At 54.1% G+C, this 25,352-nt stretch overlaps 8 protein-coding genes and 1 pseudogene across 9 annotated transcripts; 5 read left to right on the top strand and 4 right to left on the bottom strand.

Moving 5' to 3' along the window:
• Positions 1–4,287: 4,287 nt before the first annotated feature.
• Positions 4,288–5,451, bottom strand: GCG54_00004850 (annotated as a pseudogene). The gene is made up of 4 exons: positions 5,390–5,451; positions 4,619–5,333; positions 4,423–4,578; positions 4,288–4,370 (listed from the first exon to the last, which is right to left on the bottom strand). Coding segments are annotated over exons 1-4 (1,016 nt in total).
• Positions 5,452–5,783: 332 nt separating this feature from the next.
• GCG54_00004849 (putative WD repeat-containing protein C3D6.12) lies at positions 5,784–8,717 on the top strand (the record flags this gene model as incomplete). The annotated part of the gene is made up of 2 exons (XM_045404891.1): positions 5,784–5,800; positions 5,858–8,717. The coding sequence occupies 2 exons, from the start codon at positions 5,784–5,786 to the stop codon at positions 8,715–8,717; spliced, it is 2,877 nt and encodes a 958-aa protein (XP_045262834.1).
• A 287-nt stretch (positions 8,718–9,004) lies between these two features.
• On the bottom strand, positions 9,005–10,863 carry GCG54_00004848 (putative dolichyl pyrophosphate Man9GlcNAc2 alpha-1 3-glucosyltransferase; the record flags this gene model as incomplete). The annotated part of the gene is made up of 2 exons (XM_045404890.1): positions 9,005–10,542; positions 10,608–10,863. The coding sequence occupies 2 exons, from the start codon at positions 10,861–10,863 to the stop codon at positions 9,005–9,007; spliced, it is 1,794 nt and encodes a 597-aa protein (XP_045262833.1).
• A 903-nt stretch (positions 10,864–11,766) lies between these two features.
• GCG54_00004847 (pH-response regulator protein palC) lies at positions 11,767–13,259 on the top strand (the record flags this gene model as incomplete). The annotated part of the gene is made up of 2 exons (XM_045404889.1): positions 11,767–12,939; positions 12,996–13,259. 2 exons carry the CDS (start codon positions 11,767–11,769, stop codon positions 13,257–13,259), a joined length of 1,437 nt encoding a protein of 478 aa, XP_045262832.1.
• Positions 13,260–14,018: 759 nt separating this feature from the next.
• On the top strand, positions 14,019–15,908 carry GCG54_00004846 (Succinate-semialdehyde dehydrogenase; the record flags this gene model as incomplete). The annotated part of the gene is made up of 2 exons (XM_045404888.1): positions 14,019–15,706; positions 15,768–15,908. Exons 1-2 carry the CDS (start codon positions 14,060–14,062, stop codon positions 15,906–15,908), a joined length of 1,788 nt encoding a protein of 595 aa, XP_045262831.1. The 5' UTR covers positions 14,019–14,059.
• A 185-nt stretch (positions 15,909–16,093) lies between these two features.
• Positions 16,094–18,403, bottom strand: GCG54_00004845 (putative E3 ubiquitin-protein ligase ARI4; the record flags this gene model as incomplete). Its single annotated transcript, XM_045404887.1, has 2 exons — positions 16,094–17,606; positions 17,661–18,403. 2 exons carry the CDS (start codon positions 18,401–18,403, stop codon positions 16,094–16,096), a joined length of 2,256 nt encoding a protein of 751 aa, XP_045262830.1.
• A 1,518-nt stretch (positions 18,404–19,921) lies between these two features.
• Positions 19,922–21,061, bottom strand: GCG54_00004844 (Fumarylacetoacetate hydrolase domain-containing protein 2-like; the record flags this gene model as incomplete). Its single annotated transcript, XM_045404886.1, has 6 exons — positions 19,922–20,054; positions 20,113–20,213; positions 20,263–20,607; positions 20,659–20,694; positions 20,754–20,993; positions 21,047–21,061. 6 exons carry the CDS (start codon positions 21,059–21,061, stop codon positions 19,922–19,924), a joined length of 870 nt encoding a protein of 289 aa, XP_045262829.1.
• A 699-nt stretch (positions 21,062–21,760) lies between these two features.
• On the top strand, positions 21,761–22,126 carry GCG54_00004843 (Succinate dehydrogenase assembly factor 1; the record flags this gene model as incomplete). The annotated part of the gene is made up of 2 exons (XM_045404885.1): positions 21,761–21,873; positions 22,000–22,126. The coding sequence occupies 2 exons, from the start codon at positions 21,761–21,763 to the stop codon at positions 22,124–22,126; spliced, it is 240 nt and encodes a 79-aa protein (XP_045262828.1).
• Positions 22,127–22,847: 721 nt separating this feature from the next.
• GCG54_00004842 (uncharacterized protein) lies at positions 22,848–25,119 on the top strand (the record flags this gene model as incomplete). The annotated part of the gene is made up of 2 exons (XM_045404884.1): positions 22,848–23,832; positions 23,885–25,119. The coding sequence occupies 2 exons, from the start codon at positions 22,848–22,850 to the stop codon at positions 25,117–25,119; spliced, it is 2,220 nt and encodes a 739-aa protein (XP_045262827.1).
• Positions 25,120–25,352: the final 233 nt, after the last annotated feature.

Genomic DNA, 25,352 nt, shown 5'->3' with positions numbered 1-25,352 from the left:
GCGTCGCATTTGCAGATGAAGTCTACCTTTTTAGGCGCTGGCCATCGCAAGAATGAATCTTTTCGATTTTTTCGGTCGGTCGGGTCGATTCGCTGAGGCGCGTCAAAAAGTCGGGGAGCGAAATTAAACGGAAAGTCGTCGAGTCGGAAGGTGAGGATTTGACGAATAATGGAGATTAAAAAACGAGCGTGATGTGTCGGGTTCGAAGAGCGGGAAAAAAAGAAGATACTCTGTCGCCTGGTTCTGTCGTACAACAAAATACTGTTAGAACTTGTTTGCTGCCATTTGAGGGCAACGACAAGGTGGTGACGAGCGCTCCTCTTCCCCTTTGCCCTTTGTCTGCGAAGTGTTTGTTGTTTGTTGGCAGTGGTGGAGAGAGGAGAGAGGCTGAGCGCCAGGCAAGATGGAGTTGGAATGGAAGGCGTGGGCCCACCTGCACCTGCGCTAGGGAAATTGGTGGTCAAGCTGGGTTGCACCTACCTCCTATCAAAGCACTGACAGTTTTTTGGGGCGGAGGTGCTCGGATGCAGATGCTGCTGCTGGCAGTCGCTTAAGCTGGGTTGGGATAAGCTGGTGACAGCAGAACTTCAGACGTGAAATGAGCCTGAATTTGACGAGAGACAGTATGAACCGTTTTCTCTCTCGAATTTTGGATTTGGAGTTGGGAGAAAAAAGAAACCGTAGCGAATAGAGAACGAGGAAAAAAAAAAAAAAAAAAGAGTGACTGGTAGTAGCAACGAGTGTGAGTGAGGGTCTGAGTCCGTTGTCTCGGGGTGTGGATCCCGGAAGGTGCGAAGGGCGTAAAGTTCGCGCGTGGTAAAGTATTGGCAACGGTGATGTGAGGCGAAGTGAATAGAGCTTGCCCTGGGCTTCCAAATGAGTGTACGACCCCGTTGGCCTGGATGGCTGCAGTCGCGACTGTCGTGTGCCGTCGCGTTGTCTCGCTGCTGCTGCCGTCTGGAGTGACACGACGTGTCTGTGCAAGTTTGGTAAGGAATCAGGAGGGAAAAGGGCGGCGATCTCTAGAAGCCAGTGACGCCACAGGAGCCAAGGTAAGGGCTTCCCCGAAGGTGATACCTCTGGCCAATTGTCGACCAATGAATGCTGCTGAGAAGGACGACCAGCGCTGTCCACAATCTCAGATTTTGGAATCGCAAGCGCCGGATGTCCCCTGATACAAATCACTAATCGTCGTCTGATCTTTCTGAATGATTTTGACCCCTTCCTTCGTTTCCCTTCTCCAGACTAAAGTTGCCGGTGCCGGTTGGTTTGTTGCTTTTTCGTGGATTCGGGAGGTACTGGGCCCGAATGTTGAAGATCGACTGGATGACGAAGCGGTTGAATCAAGCGTCTACTAGAATTGAAGTAAAGGGAAAGAGCGAGCCACGATAGTCGTGTGTACGTATGGGCGACTGTGATTGAACGATAATGTCAGACAACGTCCTGATCGCCTATGGTTCGCGGCCCGGTCAGGGGTCAGTCAGCCAAGCCAAGCGAAAATTCGACCTACCCGTGGTATTAACGATTGGAATGAGCGACAGAGACGTTCCGCAGCGGGAAGCTCGGGGAATGGGGTCGAGATGTGCGTCGCAGCCGTCGTCGTCGTCGTCGAAGGAAAAGAAAGAGGAGCAGACACGGAAGAGAAAGTCCCTCAGTCACGGCCTATTCTCTACTCTGCTGGGCCGGCTGGCTGGCTCTGGACCCCCGTCTCCCGTCTGATTCTAGGCGAGGCACTGGAACCACTTTCACCTTCCACCTCGAGCGCTGCAGTCGGCAGGGGTGACTATTTCGATGTGCCAGGGGGCTGGCGTCATGTATCCCAGGTGCCGTAGGTAGGTAGTATCCGTCTCGGCCAGTGAAAAGAGTGACGAGCAGCTGGAATGAGTAAAAATTGAAGCGTTTACTGAATAGGTTCACTGTTTCTTCCTCCAATGTAAATCGGGTATTACGACACGCAGATCACCTCGTGGAACAGGGAAACAGAGGCAGGAACAGAATGCCAATGTTGGAAGCATAAGAATACTTTAGACTTAGGAGACGTTTGGCCGTTAGCTGGCGTTCTCTCCTTCCAGCCTCCCTATTCTGAATCTGGGGCTGATTGACGGCGGCGTGGTCCAGGCCAGACCCGTCGTATCTTAGTGCACGTTCGTCCTGCAGCAAGCTCGCTGCTAATGCAGAGCGGGCAGAGCAGATGACGGGCGGTTGGTGGAGATCTTGACGGATAGCCGTTCATAAATCCAGGAGACGCGGCGCTGTGACTGGCTGGTGGCAGACTGTCAGGTCTCGCAGCCAGTGTTCGACGAGGGAATGGCTCGCGCTGACTGGCCCATCTCATCCAGATTCGCCGTAGCGTCAGGTCCCAAAATCACTCCTGTACGAGCTTCCTTCGCCCAATCATTCCAGTGCAACCGTCCCAAAATCTGCCCACCGCCCGCCGTCCCTTGCATTAACTGCACATGGTATCCGGACGATGAGAGTAACTGTGCAGACACGACCTGCTGGCGTCTCTCCCATTCGGTTCGCTCTTGTCCAAGTTCACGTCGCATGGGACACCTTGTGAAGGTTTAAGGGGCCGCCCTGATTTGGAGCGACGACACTTCCGTCAGTGTGATGATCCGGACCCTCGGGCAAAGCGCTGGTGCTCGTCACTCGTCAGTTTCTTACCAGAGGCTATTTGATTGCTTGGCGGCCACCGTGAATGCCGCGCTTTAATCGCCATGAGAGCCGGGCAAGGGTGTTGGAGGTCTCCGGCATGGATCAAGCCTCCTGCCTGCTCCAGTTCCCTCTGTCGTCCGAGGTGAACAGGGGCTGACGGCGCCCCGTCTTCAAACCCATTTGGTCTCACAGCCAATTTTGGTGGGGGTATCCCAGCTACTGCCGTCTATCGCCGTGCATAGTGAGTTATCCACGATGCATTGCTTGGTTCAGGTTCAGTGTCTTTTGAGGTATCGTGGACTTCACCGTAAATGCGAACGACCCTGTCCACTTGTAGCCAGTCCTTCGCTCGGCCAACTTCTCATGACCACGATGTGCCTCGAGAGGTTGATACGGATACGGGAGCATGATGCAACGCGAGCCAGGCAACGCGGTTTGCCTGTCGACCTCGCGCAGAATGGGATCGTGGAGAAACCCACATCACGGCAACGGTGGCCCTGCGGATCCGGGTTCGCCGCGTCTCTACGAGCCTGTCGATTTCCAGTTTGGTTTTCCTCAAACGCATGCTTGTCAATGTGCTTCAGTTCTTCTAAGAAGCTCAAGGCGACAAAGGCGGACAGCAAACATATCAAGTTTGAACAAAAACCGACGGTTAGAAGACAACTTGCCGACCCATTCTCATTGCAAGTTGCCATTCAGATCAGCGCCATCACTCCGCGTATCCCTCCACTTAATGGGACCCTCTTCGCTCAGAATTACGACGTACCTTGCGTTTCCACGCGCCATGTCTTCTGCACAGCAATTAACACCGGTTAAGAGCACTCTGCTGGACGCATAAACGAAACAACCCAAATTTGTCCCTGGGACCTGGGTTATCCGATTGAGAAGACTCGGGACGAGCGATGAACATTCATGCATTGTTCAGGCGGGTTAACCGTCAATTATTTTTCATCCAAATGTCGTGCATAGTTTTCCCACCTGCGATGGCATGCGGTACTTCAGACGAGAACCCTACCTTGACTCGCACCCTTAGCACTGGCTCGCACTTGGTCAGCTCATCTTTTTGACTCAAACCGACTCACATGGCCACCGGTGTTTCGGCCGCACACAATGCACAGCAATTATGTGTCTAGGCCGCCGCCGTGGGAGCTCTCCATCGGTAGGTATCAGCGCCTAGTGCCTGAGTGGGAACGTCGATCCGGCATCTACGACAGCCGCGCCCTTAGACGGCCATTGTTCCCAGCCGTTCGGCTCCGTTCTGCATCATCGACGAAAGGTTTCTCCATATCCCGTCTCATAACCATATCTTGGTCCAAGTCGGTGATGATTTTCCACCAATCTGATTGGTCACTATATCAGAGCTGTTTGAGAACCCTACCGCCAAGGCAGAATTCGTCTATTCACGTATCACTCTTCGCAAACTCATGGTCATGAATCTTTATATCTTTACTCGCACTGCATATCAAGCGAATGCTTCCCTTGACTCAACGCAATATTTTTGAATAATTTCATCTTGCATCGCTTGCATTGAGTCTGCACCTCTACATATCTGACGCGTCTTCGCAGGTAGGCCCAGAAACGAGTCTCCAGCCAAAATAAGGGCACGGGTGTTACGGTAAATTTTTGAACTTTTTACGCTCCCTGCACCTTGAAAGTACGGCCGCTCGCCGTCTTCCGCTCCTTCTCTTCGCTGTCTGGGCGTGCACGGCGCAGAACTGTGCAGATTTAGCTTCAGAATTGATTGAGGATCTTTCGGTAATGACTCACCTTGGAGGAAGTCTGCTGTCCTCTTGCGCATACGCGAGTGGATGTAGGCCTTGGACGCCTTGATGTGATAGTGGAAGTAGTCGCGGAAAGTCTGGATGTGAGAAATGACGTCGGGCATTCTCTGAGGAGTGAGGTGACGAGGGAAAAGAACTAAATCTGTTAGCATGAGAGACTCCTATGTGCCGCTGCCACCTACCAAAGGTAACATATCCAATCTCGCCGGTGCCGGTATCCCTAACGCCAGGAACTCCCTGCAGCTCCAGAGGAGGGTCGTTCCTGAAGAGGACTTGAGGAGCGTTCTGGATGGCTCTCCGTCTGGCGTCGACGAACTCCTGGATGAAGATCTTGCCAAAGACGCGATCGGTCTCCTCACGGAATATCGTGCTGAAGATAACGGTAACACGGTCGTGGCTGGCCTTGACGTAAATGGCCTCCTCCTCGCGGTAGTGGATAGCCATAACTTCACCGCCCTCCCGAACGCCTTGGGGAGCCTCCTCAGATGTGTACTTGGATGCCTCCTCCTTCAACTTGTAGTGCTCTTCGTAGGCGGCCTCGAACGGCGCGGCCATGGCATTGCGCTTGAGCAAGGCCATCTTCATGATCAACGCATCTCGCTCCTCTGCACTCTCAATCAGCCAACTTAACGTCTCCCGCATCGGTTTAACTGACCCTTCTCTTCCGGCAGACTCTCGAGATCAATCAGGACCGAGAAATCGTAGCCGGGCTCGGGCGGAACAACGTATTGGCCATATTCCCTCTGCAGCACCTGCTCGGCGCCGTACTTCACCAGGTCCTTGTAGCATCTTATTTGGATAGAAAGCTGAATCTTTGTCTTCGTCTCGGGAGTGGAAATGTGGTAGATGACGCCGTCGAAGTCGGAGACGGTTTGGTCAATGTGAGCGGGAGGGGCACTGCCTTGAAGGTTAGCAGCTATTGCGGTGAAGCTCGTGAAACCATGCTCTCGCACCCGGAGAACCTCTCAGTCAACACCGACTGGATGAGAACGTTTTGGTAGTCTAGGAGAAGCATCTTGTCGACGGCCAATTACCAGCTTGTCTCCCAAGATGTGATTGTGTCGTTGGGAAGCTGATGATACCTCAAGTGGGGTGTGACGTTCGAGCACAGTCGGAGCTAAGGTGGCTGTGATGGTCCAGGAGAAGGTCCGTACGTAATGCCCGTTATGCAAGCTGCATATCGTTATATCAGGTATGATTTCTGAAGAGAGTCGGGTGCCCCACCTTCTTCTTATCGCATCGCGATAACACTTGAAGACTCCAAATTTTAAGAATTTCGATGTTCGAGGGACGTGCCTCTATCGCAAAAGCCTTTGAAGAGCCTGTTGGCGCCAAAAATCCGCAAATATGGTGAAGTCATACCTGTACGTCAATCGCAAACGCATTCGGTAGAATATTAACTGATAGGTCTATCATCATAGAAAGTATGAGCACAGCAAGTCTTTCGGCATTGTCGCATCCAACACCTCGAACCTCGTCTGGAACGCCCAAGGTCGAGCTGGCGCCGGCCAGGCAGTCGTAGCCGCGAACGAGGAGGTTCTGTGCTGGGACATCAAGAAGGGAGAGCTCGTGAGCCGATGGAGGGACGATAGGAACACCGTACCGGTCACTGCGATTGCGCAAAGCAAGGTCGACAAGGACGTTTTCGCCGTTGGGTACGAAGATGGCAGCATTCGGCTGTGGGATAGCAAAATCGCGACGGTGATTGTCAACTTCAATGGCCACAAATCCGCGATTACGACACTGGCATTCGACAAGTCGGGCGTGCGACTGGCCTCCGGCTCCAAGGATACCGACGTGATCGTATGGGATCTCGTGGCTGAGGTTGGCCAGTTCAAACTCAGGGGACACAAGGACCAGATTACAGGACTGCAGTTTGTCGAGCCGGAGGCGCAGGTCGAAGATGAGGACAACGCCCAGGCTATGGTGCTAGACAACGACCCGTCAGCCGAGGGCTATCTCCTCACGACCGGCAAGGACTCGCTGATCAAGCTTTGGGACCTGTCTTCGAGACACTGCATCGAAACCCACATTGCGCAAACGAATGGAGAGTGCTGGGCTCTGGGTCTTTCCCCCGACTACAGCGGATGCATCACGGCCGGAAACGACGGAGAGCTGAAGGTGTGGTTCTTGGACACAGCAGGCCTTGCTTCTCTAAAGGGGCAGGTCGACGCGCCGCAATCTGCGAAATTCTTGCACGAAAGGGGAGCGCTGTTCCGTCAACACAAGGACAAGGCCATTGAAATCGTCTTCCACCCGCGTCGGGATTATTTTGCCGTTCATGGCACAGAAAAGGCTGTTGAAGTTTGGCGCATCAGGTCGGAGGCAGAGGTCAAGAAGTCTTTGGCGAGAAAGAAGAAGAGGAGACGTGAGAAGGCTGCGAAGGAGGGGAAGACCGAGGACGACGCCGAGAACGACGACCAGGCGGACGACCTGTCGAGTGCCGAAGCCAGCGATTTCTTCGTCCAGTACGTAATAGTCCGGACGGGCGGCAAGGTGCGGTCGGTGGACTGGGCCGTCACCAGCGGCAGCAAGGAGATCAACCTGCTGGCTGGTACCACCAACAACCAGCTCGAGTACTACAGCATACCAACAAAAGACGCCTCCAAATCGAAGAAGGACGAGCTGCCTGACTACACGAGATCTCTGGCGGTCGATCTCCCGGGACACAGAACAGATATCCGCGCGGTATCGCTGAGTTCCGACGACAAAATGCTGGCGACGGCTGCCAACGGTGGTCTGAAAATTTGGAATATCAAGACTCAGACTTGTATTCGAACATTTGAGTGCGGCTATGCCTTGTGCTGCGCATTCTTGCCCGGTGACAAGGTCGTGGTTGTTGGCACCAAGACTGGAGAACTTGAGCTCTTTGACGTCGCTTCCGCAAGCCTTTTGGACAGCGTCACCGCACACGAGGGAGCCATCTGGTCATTACAAGTGCATCCAGATGGTAAGTCCGTAGTGTCTGGTAGCGCCGACAAGTCTGCCAAGTTCTGGGACTTCCGAATCGTCCAAGAGGAAGTCCTGGGCACCACACGTACCGTACCGAAGCTGAAGCTCGTACAATCGAGGACGCTTAAAGTTGCGGACGACATCCTCTGCGTGCGCTACTCCCCCGACGGAAAGTACATCGCCGTCTCCCTTCTCGACAACACTGTCAAGGTGTTTTTCACCGATAGCCTGAAGCTCTACCTCAACCTTTATGGCCACAAGCTCCCGGTCCTCAGCATGGATATCTCCTACGACAGCAAGCTCATTGTCACCAGCTCCGCCGACAAGAACATCAGGATATGGGGTCTTGACTTTGGTGACTGCCACAAGGCCCTCTTCGGTCACCAAGACAGTATCCTGCAGGTTGCGTTCGTGCCGCACAACTCGGACGGCAACGGCCACCACTTCTTCAGCAGCAGCAAGGACCGCTGCATCAAGTACTGGGACGGCGACAAGTTCGAGCAGATCCAGCGCCTGGACGGCCATCACGGCGAGGTCTGGGCCATGGCCGTAGGCCACAGTGGCCAGTTCCTCGTCACCGCCGGTCACGACAAGTCCATCCGCGTCTGGGACGAGACGGACGAGCAAATTTTCCTCGAGGAAGAGCGCGAGAAGGAGATTGAAGAGCTCTACGAAAAGACGCTTACCACCTCCCTCGAACGCGATCCAGACGCCGAGGACCAAGACGGCGAAGTCGGCGCCGCCACCAAGCAGACTGTCGAGACCCTCATGGCCGGTGAGCGCATCGCCGAGGCCCTCGAGATCGGTATCGCGGACTTGAACCTGCTCAAGGAGTACGAGGACGCCAAGAAGACGAACCCGCACGCCCCTCCGCCGCAGCGCAACCCCATCTTCATCGCCCTCGGCAATATCACCGCCGAGGCATACGTCATGAGCGTGCTGAACCGCATCAAGGCATCTGCCCTCCACGACGCGCTGCTCGTCCTCCCCTTCTCGACCGTGCCGATGCTCTTCACCTTCCTTAACATCTTTGCCCAGCGCTCCATGAACATCCCGCTGACGTGCCGCATCCTCTTCTTCATGCTCAAGACGCACCACCGTCAAATCGTGGCCAGCCGCACGATGCGCACGATGCTCGACGGCATCCGCACCAACCTGCGCGCCGCGCTGAAGCGCCAAAAAGATGAGATGGGTTTCAACATTGCCGCGCTCAAGGTTGTCGGCATGCAGATCCAGGAGAAGAGCGTCAAGGACTACGTCGACGAGAACTGGGACGATGGCGACGAAAGCCGGTCCATTAAGAAGAGGGCGTTTGTGCAGGTTTCGTAATCAGTGGCAAAGGGTGTACACTGGAGCTCAAAACAAAAGGCGGCCAGAGGTTGGATGGTGTTGATATAATCATGAGATTCCCTGTTTTCTATCGGCTCCCCTTAGATATTTGCATCGCCAGGTGGTGGGCAGCATTGTACCGGTCTTGTTAAAAAGTGTCTTCATATGTTATTCGCTAAACCTTCTTTTGATGCTTGCGGCTTTGTAACCTTTGCCCGTATCGATACACAGACTCTTGACGTAGAATCTCCAATATGTACACAGCCATTGCTAGCTAACCGCCCCATCTACTGGCTCTTCGCCTTGGATTTTGTGCTACCCCTTGTCAAAATGTCGCTCTGAGCTACCAACTGCACCAAACACCATAGATAGCAGATGCCGAAGCCCACCGCACCCAAGCCGACATTTGCAACAACCCAAAGGTCGGGCTTGTCGATAGGCGGCGGGACTGTGGCTTCCACCACATGCCAAGCAGCCATGGCAATGTAGAAACCACCGTGCAGGAGGAAAGTTGCCCATTTTCGCAAGGCGGAGTGGTCCTCCTGGAAGTAGGCGCTCAACGATGTTGGAGGCAGTCCGAGGAGGAAAGCCCAAAGCAAAGTAAGGACTGCATAAGGGACGCTGAGGTCCACCCGCTTAAGTAGGGGGAACATTGTCCAAACGCCCAGGATGTTGGCGAATCCAACCCACGCCCTCACATCGCGCGAAAGTCCCTGCTTGCCGGCCAAGAGGAGGGTCATGGGCATCAGAGGAAGCAGAACGCTCTTCTCGTGAACCTGGAAGCTGAAAAGGAAGAAGCCCCACGCCGTTGTCGCAAAAGCAAGAGGCAAGAGCGACTTGCGCGGGCGAAAGAAGAGGACCAGATTCGGCGGGATAATGGATGCGGTGGTCACCAGAAGAGCACCGCGCTGAAGAAGCTCGGAGGGGTACTTTCGAAGCTTGACGACAACGTTGAGAGCGCACCAGAAGTTGGCGACCTTGTCTTCAAAGAGGCCGCGCGCAAACGGGAAGATGCGGTGGACCATTTGCACGAGCTGCTCGACGACTGGGTAGTAGACGGCGTTCGTGTCCAGAATGTCGGTCAGCCAGGGGAACAGAGGAAGGGCAGGAGGTGGTCCATCGTAGTCTGGTCGCGCATCAATACCTCGGCGCGCATCGTAGACTGTGCCCAGGACCAGAGGCGCAATCAGAATGGCAAAGGCCGCAACGGTCACCAGCGCAATGCCGATGAAGCGACCTGGCTTCAGGGGGAAAACGCAGCTTCCCAGGAGGAAAGAGAAGACGGAGAAAGCATAATAGAGAGCCATTTGCTTGAAGCCGAGCGCCGCGACAAAGAAGACTGCTGACCAGAGATAGCGGCCAGCCAGCATACTCGACATGCTTGCGAGGACGAAGCCGAGCATGACGGTGTTGTATTGAAAGTGAACATGGTCAATGAGTATGGTGCCTGGCTGCAACAAGATTGCGACTAGGGCCATCCACGCAGTCCACGTAGGCACGCCGCTGTGTCTGGAAAAGCGACGGACGAAGATGACAGCGGCGGGGATGTAGATGAGATATTCGGAGACGATGACGGTGGCGCGCATGAAGATCTTGAGCGTCGGGTCGTCGGATCCGCGCGAGGTGTACAGCTCGAACCAGGTGGGATCGATGAGGGCGCCAACTTTGCCGCAGAGCCAGCTGTGGTATGCCGTCAGGGGCGGGTAGTCGAGACCCCACCATTGGAGGTCATGGAAGTACCACTGCGAAACGGGAATTTGCGTCGTGATCTCCATCCAGTGTCTTTGCGCTTCGTAGTCTCCGAACATGGGCGGCTTCTGGAAGCCTGTGAGAAGCAAAGCTGTCAGCAGTTGCCGCGAAAGTCGCGGGGACCGATCAGGGCGCACTTACCAGAGTATCCCCAGAGGCCAGCGGCCCATCTGAAAAGGCCAACGACCATGAGAATCAAGGGCAGGACCTCCCATTGTGAAACGGAGCCTCGAGCAGGCCACAGGAATGAGGCCAATGGGAAGACGGGGACCTTGACCAAAGCTTCCTTCTTAGAGAGCTGGTTGTCGACCGCAGGACTGGAGCTGCTTCCTCCGCCGATTCCGTTGCCCTTCTTTCCTGCCCTGCGCCGAGGCTTATGGGGCGATGGACTGCTCATGATTGCAGCTCAGTCTGAAATGTCAAGTCGATTCGTGCGGTGCGGCATCAGCTGCCGTGGGTGGTGGTAAAGTTCGCCGGGAGCTGTTGACTTGGCTGTTGAACTCCAGGTGACAGTCCCGAGTTGAAATTCAAGGGTCCACGTCGCGTTAACGACAGCTCACTGCAGTGTGGTGTGGTGTGTGGTGTGTGGTGCTGGCCATTGGAGCTGCACCATGCTGAAAGGTACCCACATCCCGGGCCGCTAAGGAAAGCACAGAGCCGGGTACTTACCCAGCACCTTTATTATCTGCCACCTGCCGCATGTTGCTCTTAGACCCAAAAGAAGCCTCTTATTTAGAATCTAACTCAGTTGCTGGGGCTCTCATTCGCCTGATTCCTAGGATGTAGACTCCACAACTAGCTGATGCTTTTCAAGGCGGAATTATCTTTTTTTCCCCATCTTCGGTGGAAGGTCCAGACACCTGAATTCCTCGAAGCTTTCTTCCTTGGGCAGCTGAGGCAACACTGCCATTGCGCAAGTCCTTAGAGTTTCAGTCTTGTTCATCCCACCGGCATTCATAGTCGACAACCGCCCCGAGGATTCAATCAATTGTTGTCGGATTAGCTGTCGGTGGTGCGATTTGCTTCACCAGGGGCGAGGAACCTAAAGTTGATGGCTGCTTTCCCCAGTTGATGGCTGTCGGCCACGTGACTTTGTCTGGGGTTGACAGGACTAGCCCCAATTGGCTGATCCGGGACGGCCAACGTCACAGGCGGGTGCAGTCAGTCAGGTCTCGTCTCGGGCACTGACTGGCAACTTCAATGCCAGGTAGCTCAATGATCAACGGCGAATCGTGCCCCTCTCATCGAATCTGACCTCCTTGCCTCCAATTCTTGCCGGATCAACGCCGTCTCTTCAGTTATGCCTTTTCCTTTTGTTCTCCCTACCACGTCGGCTTTCTCATTCTCCTCGAGCTTCACCAGCGATACCCATCCCTCCTTGCCCCTCAGCGCTAGTACGTATCGCGGGGTCGTGAGAGATGCTCTGAAGAAACACAAGCGCCTCCCACCTCCTTCGCAGTCATCCCACATATCCACTGTTATCGGGGCTCTCAGTGGCTACGTTCCGTATATATTAGCTGTCGATGCCGGCCTCAATCCGAACGCTCAGTTTGGAGAAAGCATCAGCCTCAGGGCTACCTCACCACCGACGATCGAATGGCGTCCGACGCTCTCGGACAATGCAGTCCCCGGGAGAGAACGCTCCAGGGTAAAGGTTCAGTCTGTGGACTATGAGATTGCTTTCACCTTGTCAAGCTTGGCCAGCGCATACAACTTGGTTGCTCGGGCTGCCCTTCACCCGCTATTTGTGACGACACAGGCCACCTTGGATGCCCAGCAGCGAACAGCTGCAATCCAAACTGCAACTAAGTATCTCCTGGATGCCGCATCGATATACGACTGGTTGGCCATCAAGGCAGAGAGAGTGCAAACGGCACCACCTTGCAGCGATGTTTCGCCGTCAACCCTCCGCGCAATGTCCTCGCTCGCGCTCGCCGAAGCAACTCTCCTCGCAGTCTTGAAAGACGACCCTTACCCGGCCATTGTTTCTCAGGACCGCAACAAGAATGACCGCGAGTGGATGTACAAAGCTCCTGATATTCCCAAGGTCCGCGCCCACCTCTTCGCCCGCCTGTGCCTTGCCGCCGCAGAGCACGCTGCCCAGGCATCCTCCCTTTGCCAAGCCGCAGGCCGAGGATCCAGTAAGATCAACGAGGGTCTCCTGCGCTATCTCGAAGATCTTCGGCGGACTTGCCGTGCCAAAGCATGTCGGTTTTTTGGTATTGATGCTGAGATCGGCGGCGAGGTTGGGAAGGCCATCGCCTGGCTACAGGCCGGCCTGCAGGAGCTCGGTATCGAGTCCAAGTACTCAGCCAAAGGATCTGGCTTCAGTCGCCTCAAGAAGGAGTGGACCGAGAAGCGCGAGGAGCGGAAAGTGGAGAAGGAAACAGCCTGGGGGGCGGACGGCGGTAAGGTCGAGGAAACAAGAGTGATTGAGTTCCTTGAGGTCAAGTGGCAGAAGCTTAACGATACGGTCAGTTGTCCTCGTTTGCGTCGCTTGTTCAAAATATTCTAATATGCTGCTATTAGATGAACGTTCAGATCATTCCGCCGGTCGGGCCCTTACTGGCTCAGATGCCGTCTGGCCGAGAGATTCATGCCCTCAAGCCATATCAGCCTCCAACGCTGGACCCAAGTATCCTGGACGCCATGCGCGCACCGCCAGAGAGGAAAGACGACTATGGAGATGCTTTGAGCTCGGACGATGAGGCAAAAGGTCACGCAGGTCCCCCAGGGGCTTTTCCTGAGTCAAGACCGGATTACAGAAGCGCGAGCACGTCGTCCTACTACTAGATGCACTAGGTGCGTGTGTTCGGTTGTTTTAGGACTGTTAGAGAAGATCACGGCGATGGCACATATTTGGAAGGTTTTAATCAAAATACAACCTTGCTTTTCGGTTTCGTTCACCTTCTAAGAATCCAAACGTTCTAGCCATGGTTGCCAACATCTTCTCTTCGGACGGGGATGTCCCGGGGCACCTCCGTCATCCGATTCAACCTTTACACACGAACGGTTTCCTTTCTGAGCATTGAACGTGCAGAACTTTGGCAGCCTCCTGTTCGTCGTGCTCGGATGAAACCCGGCGTTCTCCGCACCGGCCGCCCGGAAGATCAACATCCTGAACAAGTCAGTACCTGTCACGGAGACCAGTGCCTTGGACTGCAAAGACCGGGGCGGCCCGTTACGGTGTCGGAAGGTGGATGAAGACGTTAAGAAGAGAGGGGAAGAAGGACGATCTGGGAGCTTGGGCCTACATGTCAGGGGCAATGCCAGAGTGACTTTTTGTACCACCAACACATCAAGCTTCAGATGACGCCCTAGGGGCAGAGCTTAAAACATGTGAGCTCTCAACTCCTTGTTCTCATTCGACCTCGGATTTTCTCCCCGAAGGTTCCCGCATAGTAATCGGGCATCGATGGAACGGGGTGAGGAGAGGGGAGATTTTCTCCTCCACGTACTACGCGGCATTCATCAGGTCGTCATATTGCTGCCGCCCATTCTCGTGGTGTTGCAATCTTCAATTCCTCCACATCTTTGCTCACCACAGCACAGGTTTCCCCGCCTTCCCTGTCGCGCAAAAGGTGTCCGGTCCGATGCGGAGGCTATCAATTATCCAGCCCGGTCGGGAGGACTATGTTCACCGACGCAAGGTTTCCTTCTCGCCGACCATGCTTAGCGCGGTAACCTCACCCGTCACCAGCACCATCACGACATCCAGCAGCACATCCTCCGCCTCGACCACGAAAAGCAACAACCCAAACGATATAAGACACAGTGTCCTTGTCAATGGCCTGCCTCCGCCGTCTCCGTCGCTTCCCCTCCCGTTCAATCTCACAGATAGAGGTCTTCTCAATCGCGACTGCCATGTTCACAACGAGTGGATCGAGTCCCGGAGCAAGAAGCGCTTCGCGATCATAGACCCGGGGACAGGTCGCGTGTGGGCTACATGTCCCGACTGTACCAAGGACGATGTCGGTCCAACCGTCAGATCCGCCTTCTCCGGGTTCCAAGGGTTCTCGGCCGATACTTCGAACCACGAACGAGCTCGTCTTCTGACGGCTTGGCACCATCTCATACTCGCCGCCCGCCTCGACCTCGCTACGATTCTTGTCCACGAGACAGGCAAACCTCTTGCGGAGGCATTGGCCGAAGTTGACTACGGCGCAGGCTTGGTCAGATGGTTTGCCGGCGAGGCCGACCGCTTCCCGCAAGCCGTTCTTCCAACCTTTCCAACTTCGCCTATATCCCCTCGAACCCCCTGTACTCCCTCTACGCCGGCTACAATTGGCGGCACCCCGACATCAAGCGGGTTCAGAATGAGACGGCCTGCGGTTCTTAAACAACCTGTTGGTGTCGTTCTCGCACTCGTGCCATGGAGCTTCCCGCTTGCGCTTGCCCTCCGCAAGTCTGCAGCCGCGCTCGCGGCGGGATGTACCGTCATTATCAAGCCTTCATCCGAAACGCCTCTCACCGCGCTCGCGATAGCATGTCTCGCAAACCGAGCGGGATTTCCTGCCGGCGCTCTCAACGTGATAACGACCAGCTTGGGAAACACACCAGATGTCGCCGAAGCGCTATGTATGCACCCTCTTGTCAAAGCAGTCAGTTTCACAGGCAGCGCGCGTGTCGGTAAGCGAGTTGCCACGACATGCACTCGCAACCTGAAGCGTCTGTCGCTCGATCTGGGTGGAAACTGTCCCTTTATCGTTTTCGATGACGCAGATCTGGAGAATACCGCCAAGGAACTGGTGGCACTGAAGTGGCGGCATGCAGGTCAGGCATGCATTGCGCCGAACCGATGTTATGTCCAGCGGCGCGTCTATGATTCCTTTTCGGAACTGGTGGTTCAAGAGGCCGAGAAGTTAAAAACAGGTCATGGGATGGAGCGGGAGACGACCCTGGGACCACTGACGACGATCCGTGGTCTGTACAAGGCAGAAGCGTTGTGCAAGGACGCGGAGGAAAAGGGGGCTTCCGTACTTCTGGGCACTGGAAGGAGAGAGCCCGGGGATGGATACTTCATGTCACCGACCATTTTGGGAAATATGACGGATTCGATGCTCATGTGTCGTGAGGAGATTTTTGCACCGATCCTCGGGCTTTACATATTCGACACGGAGGACGAGGTTGTGAAGAAGGCAAATGACACGCCTGTCGGGCTTGCTGGTTATGTCTTTACGAAGAGCTCTGACCGGCTGACTAGCATGTTTGAACAGCTGGACGCCGGGGTCCTCGGAATGGTGAGTTTGTTGCGTTTTTGGCTCGAGTCGGCAGCGAATAAGAACTGACTGACATGATCAGAATACTGTCTCTCTCGTGGCGGATTGCCCCGTGCCTGCGGGCAACACTGGGAACGGATACGGATCTGGCTTCAGTTCGGCTACGACGTTGGAAGAGTTTCTTATTACCAAATCAGGCGCAATGATGATACGTCAGGATTGACACGACTACCCTACAAGTACTTGGGTAATTTGACGAGAAGAGGAGAAACGGAGCAAGAGGATCAAGAGGCGATGATACTACTTATGTGCTGATTATGGCAGCTATACAGCTGGAGATTTTGGTAGATCGAAGATGAAGATAAGCATGACGACCAGCACCACCAAGGCGGGGCCGTCTTGCAAGAGTCAACTAGCAATACCGACTGGGTTCTCCTCCAGAGCCTCTTCCTCCTCGGTGTACCAGCTTTCAGCTCCATCCCCCAACTCCCCAGCCTCCAACTCCTCAACCCAGCGCGACCCGGCTTCCAACTCCGCACCCTCCATGTCGCCCAGCACCCGCGTCCTCTCTGCGAACACGAGCGTCACCCAGCGCGACTCGGCAGCCTGCCTCCTGACGTTCTGCTTCTTGCTCTCCGCCAGGCTTTCCTCATGTCTCTGCTTGATGCTGTACATGACCTCCTCACGAATGGTCCGCTCCTCTTCGATCTTGAGTTTATACCGATCGAATTCGTCGTTGCGCCACTTGGTCCAAGCCCGCCATCCTTTATCCATCTTCTTGCGCAAGTCATGCATCAGTTCCTTGATGCGTTCTTCGCTTGAAGGTTGACCTGCGTAAAAATTCTCCAAGTCCCGCAGGTAGACCTCCTCCGTCGTCTTCTCCTCTAGTACGCGGCAGTTGTACTCGCTGGCGAGAGCCTGTTCTTTAACAGCAAGCTTTTGCGTGGCGACTTCAGCGAGGGTGGCGAGTTCCGCTCGCTGCTTCTCCAGGAGCTCATCCGTAGCCGTAGACGCCTCGCGGGCAGATATCTGCAGCTCCTTGTCATGCTGGTACCTCACCATCACCTCCTGAACATCGTGCAGCCCCTCGAGCATCTCTCGCAGCTCCTGATACTTGGTCTCGATTTCATGTCTGCGCAGGCTCTCCAAACGCACCCTCTCCTCGAGCTCACGCTGCCTGCGTTCCTCCTCGAGTCTTTCCATCTCCTGCCTTAGCAGTTCCGCCTTCAACGCCTCCTCCCGCTCAAACTCCTCAATTTGTCGCAGAGCATCGCGAAGCTCGGCGTCGGCCTCAGTCTCGCGTTCTATCCTCCGCGCCCTCCTCGCTGCCGCGCCAGCCTTGACCTCGTTCAGCTGGTCCATGGTGCATGCGCAGCCCCTCCACTTCACGCCGCAAACATAGCAAAACTGATGTCCGCAGCGGCAGGTCATATGCTGGCACGCCTCACGATGCTCGACAAGGGCCTGACACTTGGCGCAGTGCTGCCAGCCCTCCTCCTCAGCCAGGGCATTCGTCAACGCCATATCGCGGTCCAGTGGGCAGTCTGAGTTCTCGTGCTGCGGACCGCGGCAGATGGTGCAGGTCCAGTGGCCGTTGGAGCATCTGGCGATCCGCAGACCGTTGTTGATATGGTCCGGCTTGATCCAGAGGCTGCACTCGGGCTGGTTGCAATACATGCGGTCGCTGACGGGTATCTTCCACTCGGCGGAGCGGTCTTTGTATGTCTTTCCCAGGTCTTTGGAGACGTAACGGTGGACAGTCCGGAAGGGTATCTCGTTGAGACAGCATTTGGGAGGCCACTGCTGCTCGTTCTGTACGGCGGCTGCGATGAGACGCTCGAAACAGTCACGGCAGTAGCTGTGGCAGGTAACTTTTATTACATCTTTAGGGTCGAAGTCATCTAGACATGAAACGCACTCGCTGGTGGCTGTTGTTAGTCCAAGGGCTGGTGGCGGAGGTGCAGACTTGACTTACACGACAGGGCTTTTTTTAGTCTTGTTTTCGTCAGAAGACCCGAGGCTATTACTGCTCGAGTTTCCCCCAAACTTGAATGGGTTCCTTGTCGAAAGTGGTGCCTCCTTTTCAGTAATCTTCTGTAGCATCCTTGTGAGAGTGAACCGGCTCCTCTTCTTGGGCTTGATTGGGAAGACAATCAACCCGCCACCTGAGCTGCCCTCGCCATTCCCAGGAAGATCTGGGAGCAGCTTGAGGTGTTTGTCATTTTGATCGACCTCTTCTTTTGAAGGCTCGGGTTCGTCCGGTACCATAATGATGGGTAGATATGGCTCTTTTCTCCTATCTTCCCTAGCTGCCTCTTCTTCTTCTTGTCTGCTCGTCTCCTCTAGCTGTCGTCTCCTGTTTTTCTCGGCAATCCTAGCTTCGACGTTCTCTATGGAGGTCTGCAAGACTTCAAGGAGGATCCCGTCGGTGATATTTGGGGCTGTTTTGAGGGCAGCTGGGGGTTTGTACTTTTCCAAATCGACGTCATCCACTTCATCGTATGAATCGATGATTGCTAACTCGGATTCCGAGTTGGTAGCAGGAACAGGAGGCAGTGCCTTCTCTTTCCCTTTTGCTGTATTGGCTGGCTTTCTCTTGACCTCGTAGTCTTGAAGAGTTAGAAACGGGTCGCCGTAAAACCCGGTGTATCCCTCGAGCCGGGCAGGCATGGATGTAGCCGCATCCATCTCGACAACGGTTTCTGTGGCGGCGGACATGGGAAAGTTTCAACACAGGATGCGAATCCCGTCTTTTTAATATGGCGATCAAATTCAGAATGAGCAAAAGTCGGTCCACAACGGTGTCCGTGGACGGCATCCCGCGTGGGCACGATCAGACACGGCCATATATAAAGCAAGCCACAAAGTGAATAAACACAGAACTTTCTGCTCGGCACCGGCGAATGGGCAATCACGGGACCATTCCACCAGGCAAGCCGACAGCGGCTCTCCCGAAGGAGCCTCATGACAATGACAAGGCAGTCTACATGCTGTCCAGGGCGGAATCAGCCCCGGCTGGTAGCGGGCGATAAGAATTCGTTCCATAGGACATGGCTCGGCCCAAAAACAGCATTAGTGTTGGTGTGCAACGAGGGGTAAACTACTGCAATGCTCGCACCAATGGCCGAGGCAGACTGCATCACGATGGGCGCGATCTGAATGTGTTGGTGGGTGGGGGGAAGGATGTGAACAGCAACCGGCTTGTGGAACGCTGTTCGAGGTCGGGCAATGGGCAATGTTTGGGGGCGGTGTTCGGGCGTTAGCGCCGGCTGTGCATCACTTGTTGCTGGCTTGGTCACCGAATGGAGCGCTCTCGGCAGATGTCACAGTCCTAGGCTAAAACAGCATCTCACAGATCATCTATTTGACAATGGAAGGAAAGCTTTGGATTATACAGATACAGCCAGCCTATGTGGATGCTCGGCGCATATGTAAGTTCAAATACTGAAGCTATTTGGGCCTCAGGGTTGTGCCTGACCGTGAGCTGACTGAGTGACTCAAGCTACAGCGCCACTTTACATAGTTAAACACCAACGCCACTTCAACCACCAATGCACCCAAAAGACTATCAGAAGTAATTGTAAAAAGGATTCTAAGATCAAAAGAGTCAGGATATAATCTAAAAATGTAAAAATAAATGCATCCTCGGGGAGTCGAACCCCGGTCCCCAGCTCGCAGACACGATTTCTCGGATGGAAGGCTGGGATGATAACCGCTACACTAAGAATGCCTGTTGTTAAAATCGCGTCCGCTAAACCAACTCATTACCCCTTGTACCTTGGAGTGGATCCCGTCTCACCTCCTGCCACCTCACGCAGGTCACTTACTAGTTTGCTCATATACGTCGTCGTCTCCTTTCCCCGCCTCTGATTATGAGCGACTGACCGAGAAGACTGCTTGGCCAATTAAAATAAATCTTGGAGTTCCGCAGCTACCGTTCAAAGAACTTGAATTATGGGCACGTAGATGAGTGCTTTTCCCGACTGTTTGGTACTCGATGGGCCGCATATTTCGGCCAACGTGACTTTCACGCCGGGCTGTTGGAAAACAATGGGTCAATCTGAAGCACATAATGCGGGCTTGCCAACAGTTGGGCCGCAGGATACGGCCTCACTTCAACCCATTCCAACCAGAGTGGACGATAAGCGCGCGGTGCGTCCAACACGATCAACCAAACCCGATTCAATATGACTTTGTCTCCATACACTGCCCATGAGCCCATTTATACATTGTACTCTAGATCTTAGACTTCACCTTGCTAAACTCGATCTTGTTGATGCAGGAGCCCACATTTTCAAGGCCAACCTCGACAACGTCTCCGTCCTTGAGCCACAACTGAGGCTTGCGTCCCATTCCAACACCCTCAGGCCTTTGTCCTTTCGTCAGTACCAACAACGCGACAAAGAGTTATAAGTTCTTCCACTTACGTTCCGGTGAAAATGATATCACCCGGCAGCAGGGTAGTGCCCTGGCTCAGGAAAGAGATTGTCTTCTTGATACCAAAGATCATATCCTTGGTGTTGTTGTTCTGCCTTCGTGTCAGCCTGGGCCATTCATCTAGTGACTGTGCCGCTCACCTGCACGGTCTCGCCGTTGACCTTGGTGAAGATCTTGAGGTTCTGGGGGTCTCCAACGATCTTGTTGGTGACGATGCCAGGGCCGAAGGGCGCCCAGCCATCAAAGCCCTTACCCAGAGACCACTGGCCACCGCCACGCTGAATCTGCCAGTCACGATGCGACACATCGTTACCGACGGAGTAGCCCAGTACGTAGTTGAGCGCCTCATCCTCTGATACGTCAGAGGCAGTCTTGCCAATAACAATGACCAGTTCACACTCATAGTCAAGAGTACTGCCAGTCTGTGCGATAGGATGCACGGGGATGGGGTCGGTCGGACCGGCCAGAGAAGTCACGGGTTTGTACTGGCCAAATTAGCGTGTCGTTCTAGCATACTTGGATAAGCAACCACTTACAAAGAGAACAGGAAATTTGGGAATGGCCATGTTTGACTATGAGATGTTAGTTGATGCTGAAGATGATTTCATATAAGTGATGGATGCGTGCTCACCTCCTTGGCGTGGTTAGCATAGTTGAGACCGAGGCAACGCACCGTCTTGACGTGCTCAGGGGCCAAAGGAGACAGCAACAGGCGAATGTCGGCGACGTTATCCGTCACATCGTGTCTGCCAAAGATGTCGCCAGTGATGATGCGAGCTTGTCTAGCCTTTGCGATGTCCGAAACGCCTCTGGGCAAAATCGCATCGCCATAGTAAGTCTTGCCATCGCGGGCCAGGAAGCGAACGAGCCTCTAGGCGTGTGTCAGTGGATACACGCTGTTGAGTTGTGGTAGGATGTACTCACAGAAAATGAAGCCATTGTCGATATTAAGGTAAAATAGCTGGTCGCAAATTATGGGTGGACAAGATGAATATTGCAATATACTACGATTTAGGAGCAGCAATTGATGTAGATGTAGGAATGAAGATGTCTCATTCACGAAGACGCCGTAGCAACACCGGGAAGTCTCCGATTCCCAGCCGCTGACCCCACACTTCAACCCCCCAGCGGGCACGGTCGAACCGCTAAAGACCGGTGCCGCTCGTGCGACAGAGCTCCCCCATCACCAGCCTCTGCATCAGCTTTTGCGAATTATTTCTTGGGATACTCTTCACCTGCCATGTTGTATCCCATCCTGTCATGTTGTTAATCCAGTTTTGCAGGAGAATTTCACGAGAGAATGCACTCTTTCGACTAGTATATCCCAATCTCGGCATTCGGGTCGTTGCACTCCCCACGAAGGGGACTGAGCTCTCTCGGCTGTGGTTTCGGCATCGCGCGATGACGCCCCGGGACCTGGGCACCTCTTTGGGACAGGTCCCCACAAGTTCGGGGGAGCTCCAGATCGCTGAGTCATCAGAGACCTATGAATTGAGCACCGTGTTATTGGCCCAAGCTAAGAAACGGGTCCATTCCTTTAACTGACATCAACGATTTGATTCGAGCTTTCTTTCCGGGTGCCGTTGATGAAGTAGAAGCAGCGCAACTTCCGTCGTTTCGGTGCAGAGCTAGATCGCCATGGCAGGTGCGAAACGGGGCCTTTCCGGTCTCCAAAGGGAGGTTTTGGCCCTCTATAGACAGTGTCTTCGAGAGGTCCGCAAGAAGCCCGAGGTGAGAGACCTATTTCTCTGGTAAGCTAGCATGTGAGAGCTCACACATTACTCATAGATTTCGCAACCTCACTTTAGATCTTTTGCCAGGCAAGCCCCGCGACTCTTGCCTTTGAACTCAGAGAATCCTTCTAACCCAATCGCCAGGAACGAATTTGACAAGTTCATCACAGTAGACAAGCGCGACTTCTCCGTGGTTGAACATTTGCTGAGGAAGGGTCGGCGCCAGCTCGAAACTTACTCATCGCCGAGCATTAAAGATGTCATGAGGTGAGGAAGCTGCTCACTCGGCATGCATCCTTCTGGCAAAGAAAAGCTGCCCTCCCGCGCGATAAGAGGAAGGCCTCACTCAGTCCCAAAACCTAAGGTTGGGCGCAAGAGACGTCGTCTCCCCCCCACTGTACCACTACATGTCTCTCCTACGACTCGTTTTGTTACCTAGAACGCATGATACCATCAACAATTCTTCTTGAAAAACAATTCTGATATCCCAAGTCCATCAAGCATGGACAATGCTTAAGTGCGAAAGAGTCCTTCGAGACTGCAATTGCCTCTCATCCTGCTCCCCGCCCTTTCCGGAACCCGATCCAAGTCTTGCCCATCGAGCAGCAGAAGACGTCTTTCGCAAGCCCATAAGCCCGTCTGTCGAGAGCCTTCGCGGCCAACAACGCATGCTTCTGCGCTCCAAAAAGACAAGCAGAGTTCGACTGCCATCTGGACGCATTTCTGGCCGTCGTACAACCACCATAGTGCCTGTCAGAAGACCCGATCGCTCCCCTGGAGGTTCCGTTGCAGCTGCGGAAAGGGAGGTCGCAAGAATCCGAAGAAGCGTTGTGTGTGACGCTCTCCGGCCGTTGACTCCCATTCACAGGCGACATAACAGAGAATCTATACAACAAACCCCCCCTTTGTACTACATCGAGATGGAAAGGCCTATCCACGCAGTTTCAAGTCCTCCCAAGCGGGAGAGTAGTATGGCTCGCCGCTCGGTCAACATGGCCGAGCCCTACCGACCACGCAAACCACGCACTTCTCACACACGACCAATTGCAGGTCCTTCAGGGTCACCTAGCCGGCACAGGCCCTCTCGGACCCGAGCTGGGCGTCCCGCTCCGAGTGGTAGCTCACTGAAACAGCGAGAAATAGCCTTGTCGGCAGTCCAGGAGGCTACAAGCGAGAGTCATCGCCAACCGGCCGCCACGAATGCGAAGCGTTTTGGAGTCGCTGACCCACAGCTTCGGAACGCTATCCGCAGAAGTCTTTCGCAGCAGAGTCAAGTTTCACTGCTCGCGTCTCCATCCAGGAGATCCTCTATCCAGTCACCGGGCCCTCGTCAACCACCTTCGCGGACATCAAGTAACCGTCGAGCCGTAGACCGATTCACCAAACAATTGGAGATCTACGCCCAGCGCAGAGAGGCTGCTGGGAAGCTTCCAGTTAACACGCCGACGCCGGAGTCCGTCGTGTCATTGCATACCGTCAACGCGTTGTTGCCTTATCAAGACCAGTTTCTTGCTGCTGGTTTAGCCGTGACGTCCGATCAGCAACGACCAAAGCGAGAACCATCTGTGAGTCCGGCAAAGGACAAAGGCATCGAGACCATACCGGTTGAACAGGAAAGACGCCCTGCTGAAACTCGGTCTAAGGAGTCGCAGTCTCGGGATAACCCAGGCCATCTTCAGTTTAACGGCCAGAGAAGTCCATCTTGGGACTCTTCGTATGATAGCAGCTTAGGAACGCAGGTTGCCTTTACGCAACCAGAAGCATGGGAACTTGCCTACATTGACGAGGTACCGGAGAAGAAACCTGGATGTTGCAATTTGACATGCTTCACAGGGCGACAAGAATCAAGCGAGATCCCGGCCAACAGGGTGCCGCCTGCTCAAACTCCGACGACGATAGATACCCCGAATAAAATCTTGGACAAATGGCACCCAGTATACCCGCAAAAGGATGAAGTCATCTGGATCAAGTCTCCGAGTGAGTAATCAGGTCTTGCGAAACACCTTCATACCGGCTAACAAATGCACAGAAGGAACAGATTTCCGAGACCCTCGTGTCAAGACATGGCATGGAGACACTGCGCAACGCCCTTCCACTTATCGACCAGCGCGCAAACCTCAACCCGAGGATGACTTAGAAGCCACGAGCCCAACAACCAAGCGTCCTGGAAAACAAGACCCCGACCAGGAAAATGTGCCGCCAATTCCTCCCAGAGCTCCGGGTCGCATCAAACCTTCAGTGAGATATCAAGAATCAACGGCTGATTCGGCAACCGCCAAGGGGGTTCGCAAACCTGGACAGCGGGACGTATTTCTCGATACCACAGATGCAATACTTGTCAAAACAAAAGCATCTACGCAAGAGCCTTCAAGTACTAGAAGACCGATGAAACCAATCGTTGAGTCTGTATCAGATGAAAACACGCATTTGACAGAGGAAGTTCCAGTTAGGACGCCGAAAGAGACAACAAAAGCGCAGACGTCGACCCAGGAGCCGACGAGGATCTCTGTCAACCAGCCAGAGAGGAAGGCCAAAGAAAAAGCAGCCCGACAGAACCAGCAAGTTCAAGTCGAGCACCCAGGGATTTTCCATTCTGGAAGAATGTTTCAGAGCTTGCAAGAACCGCCAAAACTCACAGAGCAGCAGCCCCAAGAGCGATCCGCAGCCACCAGCCTGGGGACCTTGTCGCCAAAGCTTGACCTTCCTTCAACGTGGAAGCTGACCCTGAGTAATCCATCATCACTTGAAGAGGCGATAGAACAAGCATCTCGAGAAATGGAGGAAAAGGACACCGAAGACACCCAGACTGCAGGGAACAACCAACCTGTGTTAATGGAGAAAAAGCAGCCCGAAGCTATCGACCTGACAAAAACAGTTAGAGAACTTTTCTCCCACCCCGCCGATAAGGAAAACGCCCCTACAGCCAAGAAACTGCCCAAAAAGAACACAGAAAGCTCCATAAGCACTCACTCCTCACTCTCCACGGAGCGTGATGACCGAGCTATCGATGATCGAGATGTCTTGCGAGGCCTAAACATTGCAATATCTGCGGCCTGCGACGAGGAGGTGGACGCGTGGATCAGACAGAAGACGGGCGTCCGTATCCGACGATTCTTGGCTGACCTGAGAGCATTCGAGACACTTGCCGAGGAGGATGAGGCCGACCCCAAACGTGAGCGTTCTAGAATCCGGAGGACAGAATCGAGGAAGCTCCAGGCACAAATCCGGCAATCGAAAGCTGCCAGAGAGGCAAGAGCTCAGTGAACTGAAATGAAGAAAATATTGATAGCACCCAAGTGCTAAGCCAAGGGACGCCTTACTTAGACTGATTAAGAGGCATAATACCTGTAGTTTCTGAGCTGTCAGTCCTAAAATCCAGCTGTCGTCTTACATGGAGTCTTTGTGTTTCGCGAGTGATGTTGTCTGTATTCCATAGCAGCATTAATAAAGAAAGGAAACTTCCTGCAGGTTCACTTATAGCACAGAACACGGTGCAC

The sequence above is a fragment of the Colletotrichum gloeosporioides genome, assembly GCF_011800055.1.
Source record: "Colletotrichum gloeosporioides strain Lc1 chromosome Unknown consensus_54, whole genome shotgun sequence".
NCBI lineage: Eukaryota > Fungi > Ascomycota > Sordariomycetes > Glomerellales > Glomerellaceae > Colletotrichum > Colletotrichum gloeosporioides.
Note: the sequence above shows the minus strand (reverse complement) of the source record. Positions and strands in the feature narration are given on the sequence as shown.